The sequence below is a fragment of the Triturus cristatus genome, chromosome 7, assembly GCF_964204655.1.
Source record: "Triturus cristatus chromosome 7, aTriCri1.1, whole genome shotgun sequence".
Classification (NCBI taxonomy): domain Eukaryota; kingdom Metazoa; phylum Chordata; class Amphibia; order Caudata; family Salamandridae; genus Triturus; species Triturus cristatus.
The window spans coordinates 1,569,187,934-1,569,198,048 of record NC_140590.1 but is presented as its reverse complement, the minus strand read 5'-3'; the positions used below and the strand labels follow the sequence as shown (position 1 = coordinate 1,569,198,048).

Genomic DNA, 10,115 nt, shown 5'->3' with positions numbered 1-10,115 from the left:
GGAGACCTGTCCTGAGAGGTCAGTCAGTGCTTCACAGTACCCAATTGAAGGGGGAGAAAAACTGAAATGAAAGATGACACAGAGGCTTTGAGTCCAATAATTAAAGGAAAGCTTGTCTTGAAAGTGGATGAAATATTAGAGTGATGTGGGAATCAATAGAATTGATTGAAATCCAGAGTTTAAAAAAAAAGAAGCAAACACACCTTCTGGTTAGGAACTACTTTATTCATTCCCATTTGGTTCTAAAGTGCATAGTACAGAACACAGAGGATCATTCAGGTAAGTGCTTGTAAAGGACCTGCAAAGAGGGCCCCTTGCAAGACAACTGGAAGATTAAAAAGGTCCTGAGATTATGGAGTGTACAAATCAGTCCAGTATGATAAAAGAGGAGAACCGGGCAAAGAGTTTTAAATACGGCACAATAATAGGGGGGGATGGGGGTAGGTTTACAACCCATGTTTTATTGACGATTAATGCATCCTTTCCTTGCACTGCAAAACTAGAGGAACATCATCACATTGTACAGAAGATAGGCAGAGAGAGATAATTACCACTTAGAGACCAAACAGAGCTAGCAGATGCTTTGGCCAACTGCCTGCCATTAGTGATGTCTCCCTTTCTCTCCCCCCACACCCCCAAATTGTGATATCGAAGGGGTTTACTTGATCAATAGCGCATTTACAAAATCATTGTCTATTCAATCGTGTTTGTTACGCCCCATTGCTTCCACAAATTAAACATTCCATACCACATTAACTCTTAATAAACCGCTCCCCAATCTTGATTCCAGCTGAGAGATTAAAATACACACACATTTTAAAAATTAAATAGTGTCTGTGAAAGAGGTATTTTTCCAAAACTGGCATCAGCAAGCATGGAAACGATAAAAACAGCTGGGTAAAAAGGAAGATTGTTTCACAAAGATTAAGTATAGCTATTAATATAATGCTGGATTCTTAGCTATCGCTAGGATATTTTTTCATTGTATTAACCCAGCTATCTCAAGCCATCAAAGTTGTACATGTTGTTGGCCGTCTCAGACCAGGCCGCATGCGGAGCACCATCCATTTCCGAAGCTAACCGATTACTTGGTAGTAAGGCATGGTTCTCCCCCCCAATCTCGGCGCTGCATTCTGGGCATCTGCTCCTTTGTGTTGCCCCACCACACTCTGTGATCAGGTAGACATGGTTGTTGGGGCACTTAAACCAATGACCCCTTGGGAGGGCCATAGCTGCAACAATCATCACCCGCTCTTCATCACTGATCCCCAGACCTGCACAAGGGAGTACAGACTTTAGATCCTTGAGTTTTGCCTTCACCAGCTGTTCCTCATCTTCTGTGAAATGCTTGGTGGCCTCCAGAACCTGGCGTAATTTATTGACCTCGCTCTGGGCAGTAACATTAATCTTTCCAGCTGCCATTTTGCATCTCGTGAGAAGATCCACCAGGTAGGTCAACCGCTGCACTTCACTCTGAAGGTCCAAGAGTTCTTGTTTGGAAAAGCTTAACCTAGGTTTCTCCAGCCAGCTTTGAACTTCACCTAGCCTCTTGCGTAGCGCTGGTTTCTCATCCACATCCATCTTATTCATGGAACTCATCAAGCCTCCCAGCCTTTCATAAAAGACCATCTGGTTCTCCAAGCTTTCAAGGTCCTTGAGAGATAGATTAGTCAACATAAGCTTCTCCTCCATCATCTTATACTCCATGGGAACATTTCTACGTATATCCTTCATCTTAGAGAGCTGAGACTGCAAGCGCAGTCTGTTTTCTAAAATTTCAGGAGACGAACCCCGCAGTTTCACCTTAACTTTTTCAATCTCCTCCAGTCGCTCCTTGATGAGAGAGCCATACCTCAGATTCCGCCTGATAGGGGTCTGGCAAATGGGACAAACCTTTAATTTGATAAATGTTTCCTGCTCGTCTCTATTGCTGTTCATGTAGTGATCAAAGCCAGTAACCTCAAAGATATGTTTGCAGTCCTCCAGCTGCACATATCGCGCATCAGGCTCATCCTCAAAGCCAAAGAAAATCTGGGTGATTTCATCATGGTTGCACACACGGCATTTTGTAGGGCATGGCTCACCACAGAGCCCAATGCATGGGTGCCCACACTTCAGCATCTTGGTGCACGGGACATCGCATGGGGGCCTATTACATGGCTCAGAGCAAAGCTTTCTGCACTGGTGGTGCCTGCACGTCCATTCGCAAGGCTCCACACAGAGGGCGCAAGGCTCACCACACTTCTTCTTGCACTGGCTATGGACACAACGGTTCTCACATATTCTCTGGCATGGAGGACACTCTTTAGTACATGGTTCCTGACACTCATGTGAGCATATCAGAAGACTGTTGCATTCGTGCTTACAGTGTTCATGAAATCGTCCTTCATAACAAGTATGGCAAGAACCACGACAGGGATGGCCACAATCCAAGGTGGCAGGGCACTTAATGTTGCATTTTACTGGCATACCATAATCTATGTCCTGCTTGGTCCAGCACTTCACCTGCTGGGTGTGTCCACACTTGAGCGTCACTGTGATTTCCTGGGGGCATAGTTCCTCACATTCTTCCCCACAGACATTGCCACATTCATGCCCACACCTGAGGAGCTTCTTACAAGGTTGCTGACAACAGAAGTCCTCTACAGGCATTGAACAGGGCACCTGCTGTCGGTGGCCACATTTGCGGATGACCTTCTGTACTTTCACAACGCAGTCCCCGCAAGCCTCGAAGCAGACTTGAGGGCATCGGTGGCCTACATCACACAATATCTTCTGGCACGGTTTCATGCATTGAAACTCTGTGTGCTCCAAATCATAAGGGTGGCATGCACGGGTGCATACATGACCGCAGCGAAGTCTGAATTCACAGGGACGACTGCAACCTCCTTCTGGCACACTGCGGAAGTCAGCTGCCTTGGACACCAATGTTCTGGTAATGGGGTGGTTCTGGCAGTAAAGCAGCAGTGCTTTTCCCACCTGGCCTTTCTCTCTCAATGTGTGAATGATTCTGCTCCACAGAGGTACCTTTGCCAGCATGCCCATGTTCCCAATGCAGTACAGTCCTTTCTTCGCCCTGGAGAGTGCCACACAAATACGATTAGAAATCTGGAGAAAACCAGCCTTCCCCTCTTTATTACTACGGACAAGCGACAGTAAAATTATATCATTCTCTTCGCCTTGGTACTTGTCCACCACATGCACCTTCACACCAGCAAATGTCTTAGCGGGCATCAGTTTTCGAAGGCAGAATAGCTGTCCAGTATAGGTTGTCAGGATGGTGATCTGAGAGGGCTGATAATCCTGGTGCAGAAAATACTTGCAAAGTTCCACCACAAACTGGGCCTCATGCTGGTTCTGGTGGCTCTTTCCATCTGGAATCTCATGCTCTGGAAAGTCATGTTCCACAAAGAAAAGGTTGGAGGACACCCCCTGGAAGCAAAACAAGAGAGAAGTTATGAAAGAAGAGAATCAACTAGTACAACTTGTTTTCATGTTGACTCTTTGATATTAAGGGTTCATATTTATGTACAGACATCTTTACACTCTTTCAGAGCAAACAAAGCATTTGGAGAATTCTAGGCCTCAGAACTCTCTACACCAAAAGAGAGGTTTGGTCCTTTCAGCAAACTCTTAAATGCATAACAGCCATATAGCAGGCAGGTTGTAGAAAAAGAGTTAATGCAGCTCATGAGCAGGGTTCTGGATAATACAACATTTGTGGTCATTGAACACAATTAATTGTCCTGGGATCAGTGTTCATACAGTTTACGTCCTGTCACACACCACAGCTAAAAACTGAGCGTCAACACAGTGGAAGTAGCATCACGCATTATATACATGTAAACACACTACAAGACCTTACAAATGGCCAATGTATGCTGAACAAATCCAGAAAGAAATGGGGAGGGAAGGCAGAGCGGAGGATCATAGGCAGTTCAAAATTTGGTATAGCCAAGGTTATATAGGAGCAGAAATGGAATTCTTAAACACGCAAGGAAATAATATGATGAGAGGACATCTTGGTTAATTAGATACTACTTGAAAGAAACAAATATATGTCTTCATATCTTTACTGAACTGTAAAAAACAAAAATAAAAACAGGTGGAGAGTGAAAGGACACTTTCCAGAGCAGATACACTGAGAGCATTTGGGAGACTAAACAACGAGACCTCTGTGAAGCCATTTCTAAATTCTACTCAGCAGCTTCCCGGCAGTCATTCTGTGCTTACCTACTTCTGTTGTCAATGAGTGCTTGTAGGTAATAGAAGCTGTCTGAAAGCGCATCTTTTGACATGGTTAGCTCCCACTTTTTGCCTGGTATTTGATGTGGTTTCGATTGTAGTACACAGGGTACCTGCCAACCAGGTCCCCTGTGCCAGCGCTTCTTCCCTAAAAACTATTCCACAATTGGCCCTTCAGGCCCCTGCAAGTCCCTAGTAAATGGTACCTGGGTACCTAGGGCATTGGGACTGAAGAAGGTCCCCTAACGACCCCTCACCTAGGCCAGGCAGACTGCTAATGCAGCATGCATGACCTGGAGCAGACAAAATGTCAAAGAGGACACGGCACACTGCCTGTGTGCCATGCCAACCAGCACTGCCTAAGATAGTGATAAGTCACCCCTCTAGCCGCCTTGCCGGCCCTAAGGCAGGGTGCACTATATCACAGGTGTGAGTCTAATATTTTTATGGTCTATTTCTTAATTATGTAAGTGCCAGGGAAACCCATAGAGAGTACATGGGCTGGAAACTCGACAACTCGAGTTCCCCAGCACCATGATGGCTTCACTGAATACAGGAGTGTTTGGTACCAAACTACTCCTCCCAATAAACCCACACTGATGCCAGTGTGCCTGTGTAGGAGTTATTGTAACATGTACTCAGAGGACACCTCAGGGGTGCTCCCTGAAAACCTACCGAATTCTGTTGTGGTCACAGACTGAATGTAGGCAGCCTGCCACCACCAGATATGTTTCTAGACCACTGGGTCGAGAGCCTCTGCTCTCTGGGACCAGAAATAATGCACATCCTGGGCGGAGGTGTCACACCTACCCGCCCCCAGGATGGGCTCAGTGCTCGAGAGGAAAGTTTCAAAGGCCTGCCACCTTTGTAATGCGACACCCTTCATCTGCTGCTAACATCAGATGGCAGCCCCCGGTTTACACCCCCACTTTTGGAGGGAAAACCAGTGGGAAACCTTAGGAGAATAGGAGGTGTGCCCACCTCTGCCAACTCAACCCCTAATGTGGGGGAAAGGTAAAGCACATCTTTCAGTCCCGCAATCTTGAAGATGGGGAGACCCCTCCAATCAGGGGTAGGTCTATGTTCCCTACCTCAGGAGGTTGGCATAATTGAGTGAGTAGCCATCCCAGGTAAGGTGCCCATTGGCCCTACCTGCTACTACCCTACAACACCCATAAATTTAGCATTTAGGTGGCTCTCCCAGACCTGGAAATTAGTTCCTGCGACCTCAGTAGAAGGACGAAGAAAACGCTGTGCAGCGAAGCCTGGAGAAGACTACTGACTTGGCCCTAGCCCTACCTGCCGATCTCCAGCTTCCAAGACCCTGCAAAAGAAGACAACACCTGTCCTGCAGCCAGCGACTTCCAGATCCCTTCGACAAAGACCAGAGACTCCAGAGGACAGCGTATCTGTCCCCAAGAAACCTACACAAAGGACTCTGGCACCCTCCGCAACCGCGAGTCCTGCCCACTGTGCACCTGAGGCCTCCGGCCTGTGTCCAAGTGGCCCACTAACCCACAACAGGTTCCTCAGTGATCCCGATCTCATCCAGCATTGGCTGACCCCCTACTGGATTCCACGATGACACCTGCAGCCTGAATCCTGAGGCTTCCCCTAAAAGCGACCGTCTCTGGTAAGAAGAATCCGTCATCTAAGGACACCCCTGCACCGAAGCCCCTGGGCCTTGGTGAGCTGAACTGACGGTGCCCCCACGACACCCTACATCTCTACTTATCTCTGCTGTCTCTGGTTTCCCTCCTGCAGCCTCCGTTGCGATGCCTGCAGCTTGTTTGTCCATAGCAAGTTTTCAATTGAAAAGCATTGGGCACCCGGCGCTGAATTTGCACCCTGCACCCGGCCGCCCCTGTGCCGCTTGTGGTACATGTTTGGTGCTGCTTTCTGGCTCCCGCTGTGCTGGCTCTAACACCAAAAGCTTGGTCCCTGCAACCGATTTACGTACCTGCAAGCAGTGAGACTTCAAGAACCCCCAGTCTCCATTGAAACGCATTGAGCCAAATTCCGATTTTGACCTCTGCCCCCAGCCGCCCCTATTGCTGGTGGTGTAGTTTTGGTGCTCACCTGACCCGTTCACCTTGCTGACCTTTGGTCCGGAAGAGTGGAAATGCAAGTAGTGTACTTTCCTGTTTAACCGCATTATTGTTTTCCTCCATAGGATATCACCGAACTCTTTGAAAGTGTCGACGTTGGAAAGTCTTAAGTATTTTTCCTGCGAAATATACTTACCTCATTGCGAAGATCTTGGTCATAAAATAAAACTGAAACTATGCTTATTTTTTTAAAATTGGTGTGGATCTCCTTATTGAGTCGTGTGTCCCTTATTGGTCAATGTTGTGCAATAAGGCAAATGCTACTCACCAGTATGCATCTGTTCTTGGCATGTAGAGCTGCAGATCTACACACTGTGCATAGATCGCCATCTGGTGTTGGGCCCGGAAGTTTGCAGTTGTTTTTCCTCTTGGAAAGTCTTTGGAAGTCACGAGGTATGTGACTCCTCCTTTGGATCGTATTGCGCATAGGCTTTGGCTCCATCCTCAGATTGTTTTTCACCAGCAGGGAAAGATGGAGCGTAGTAGTAACAGTGAAGATGCCCATGTGTGTGCTATCTAAATAAGATAAGCTGGAACAGATAAAGGTAGCCGGGGAAGGCGGGTGGGTGTGTGTAGTGGTACAAAAGGTGGTGGTGATGGACGGAGCATCAGAACCAATCAAACACTCACACCCAGTCAACAGATCTGGGTTTGATCCATCACCGTTCTTTAGCCCACTCTGCCACCCCAGTTCAGACATGGCCATATGCAAATCAGTCTGACCCTGTGCCTCATGGGAACAGTCCAGCCCGAACTGCCAAGCCATGCCTTCCCTGGAGCGGAAACAAGCTTCCTAGGACCGGTTTCTGGCATTTCAGCCATCTTCAGCCAGGCTTGCTTAAATCCAGTGGCAAAGTGAGCAAGGGACTCACGTCTGAGCATACCCTGCCAACTTATGGCGAACAAAGTGGTACAAAAGGGGGTGGTGATGGACGGAGCATCAGAACCAATCAAACACTCACACCCAGTCAACAGATCTGGGTTTGATCCATCATCGTTCTTAAGCCCACTCTGCCACCCCAGTTCAGACATGGCCATATGCAAATCAGTCTGACCCTGTGCCTCATGGGAACAGTCCAGCCCGAACTGCCAAGCCATGCCTTCCCTGGACCGGAAACAAGCATCCTAGGACCGGTGTCTGGCATTTCAGCCGTCTTCAGCCAGGCTTGCTTGAATCCAGTGGTAAAGTGAGCAAGGGACTCACGTCTGAGCATACCCTGCCAACTTATGGCCAACTTATGGCGAACAAAGCGGTACAAAAGGGGGTGGTGATGGACGGAGCATCAGAACCAATCAAACACTCACACCCAGTCAACAGATCTAGGTTTGATCCATCACCGTTCTTTAGCCCACTCTGCCACCCCAGTTCAGACATGGCCACATGCCAAGAACAGATGCATACTGGTAAGTAGCATTTGCCGTTTGAGGCATATGAACTGCAGATTACACACTGTGCATAGATTATATAACAGTACCCACCCCTCGCGGCGACCACCAGTATCTGTTGCAGTGGTTTGAAACAATGTTTTGAGTACAGCCTGGCCCACACTAGCTTGTTGCTTAGTTTGCACATCGACACAATAGTGTTTAGTGAAAGTGTGCAGTGTTGACCATGTAGCTGCTTTGCAGATATCATCTAAGGGAATGTTCCCTTAGAGTGCCATGGAAGCCTCATCCAAATTTGAATGCATTTGACAATCCACCTAGCTATCCCAGATTTGGAGATGGGGTTGCCTTTATGTGGTGGTAAGAAGGAAACGAACAGTTGTTTGGTCTTACGAAAGGGTTGTGTTCTCTTGATGTAGTAGAGTAAGGCTCGTTTGACATCGAATGTGTGGAGAGCTCTTTCTGCAACGGTCTGTGGTTGCGAGAAGAATACGGGTAGTTCTACTGATTGGTTTAGGTGAAAGGGAGAGATGACCTTAGGGAGGAATTTTGGATTAGTACGGAGAACAACCTTGTTATGGTGCATTTGCAGAAAAGGTTCTTGAATGGCGAGTGCTTGTATCTCACTGACCCTTCTGAGGGAAGTGATGGCTACAAGAAAAGCAGTTTTGCATGTTAGGAATTGAAGTTCACATTTGTGTAGAGGTTCAAAGGGAGGCTCCATTAGTCTGGTGAGAACGATGTTTCGGTTCCACACAGGTGAGGGTGGCACTCTGGGGGGAATTATTCTTTTGAGGCCTTCCATGAAGGCTTTTATGGCAGGAACTCTGAAGAGTGATGGATGTTGCCTGTTTTGTAGATAAGCTGCTATGGCTGCAAGGTGCAGTCTAATAGACATGTAGGCTAGATTGCATTTCTGTAGGTGTAGTAAATAGCCTATGAAGTGCTGAATGGACACATCTAGGGGATTGAAGTTATTGTTGTGACAATGGACCACAAAACGTTTCAATTTGGCTACGTAGCAAGCTCTAGTGGTGGGTCGCCTAGCTTCTCTAATGACGTTCATACAGTCAGGAGGAAGATTTAGATAACCGAATTATAGGATTTCAGGAGCCAGATCGCAAGGTTGAGCTGAGCTGGGTCCGGGTGCCTGATCTCTCCATGGTTCTGGGTTAAGAGGCGTGGAGAGAGGTGTAACTTTTGGTGCGGAACTACAGATAGTTCCAGCTGTGTGGTGTACCACGGTTGTCTGGCCCAAGTTGGAGCTACTAAGATGAGAGTTAGGGAATGTTGTTGTAGTTTGCGCACTGCTAATGGAATGAGTGGGAGAGGCGGAAAAGCGTACGCAAATCTGCCTGACCAGTTCATCCATATGGCATTGCCTTTGGACAATGGGTGTGGATATCTGGCGGCGAAGCTTGGGCATTTGGCGTTTTCGTGGGTGGCGAAGAGGTCTATCTGTGGATGCCCCCACATTTGAAAGTACGGGTGAAGAACTTGTGGATGGAGTTCCCACTCGTGGATTTGTTGTGTTTGTCTGCTCAGCAGATCTGCCATAGTGTTTTGGACTCCTGGGACATGTTGGGCTAGGAGAAAGATTTTTTGGGGTATGGCCCATCTCCATATGCTCTGTGCTAGCTGAGAGAGCTGCGGAGAGTGTGTGCCGCCTTGTTTTTGCATATAGTACATGGCTGTCATGTTGTCGGTGCGGACTAAGACGGCCTTGCCTGAGACATGTGTTTGAAAAGCCTTTAGGGCTAAGAATATGGCTTGTAACTCCAGATGGTTGATATGGAGTAACTTTTGTTGAGGCGTCCACCTGCCCTGCATGGTGTGATGTAGTAGGTGAGCTCCCCAGCCGGAGAGCGATGCGTCCGCTGTCAGTACTATTTGAGGACCCGGTTCCAGGAACGGTCACCCTTTGGAAAGGTTTGTGGTGGTCCACCACTGCAGAGAGCGATGAGCACGACCGTCTACCAACACCAGATCTGTCAATTGACCCTGGGCCTGGTTCCATTGGCGCGCTAAGCACTCTTGGAGAGGACGCATCTGGAGTCTTGCGTGAGGTACTATGAATATGCAAGAGGTCATCATTCCTATAAGTTGCATGAACACTCTGGCTGGAAGAGAGTGTTCTGGCTGAAATTTGGCACGGAGAGTCTGAATGCTTGCTATCCTGGCACGACTGGGGTAGGCTATCACTTTTGCAGTGTCTATGGTGGCACCGAGGTATTGCTTGACGTGGGATGGTTGCAGATGGGACTTAATGTGATTTATTGTGAAGCCCAGGTCGTGAAGTAGTTAGATAGTGGCGTGAGTGTGTTGTACACACTGGTTGTATGAGTTGGCTTTTATGAGCCAGTCGTCTAGGTATGG

General features: G+C 47.7%; 1 protein-coding gene across 2 annotated transcripts in view; it reads right to left on the bottom strand.

The window, feature by feature from the left end:
* Positions 1-204: 204 nt before the first annotated feature.
* ZNFX1 (zinc finger NFX1-type containing 1) overlaps positions 205-10,115 on the bottom strand; it is a 98,037-nt gene continuing 88,126 nt past the window's right edge. For both annotated transcript variants that reach the window (XM_085619399.1, XM_085619400.1), the window contains exon 14: positions 205-3,432. In XM_085619399.1, coding sequence (XP_085475525.1) covers positions 997-3,432 — 2,436 coding nt within the window. In that variant the 3' untranslated portion in view covers positions 205-996. The remainder of the gene's footprint in view (positions 3,433-10,115) is intronic.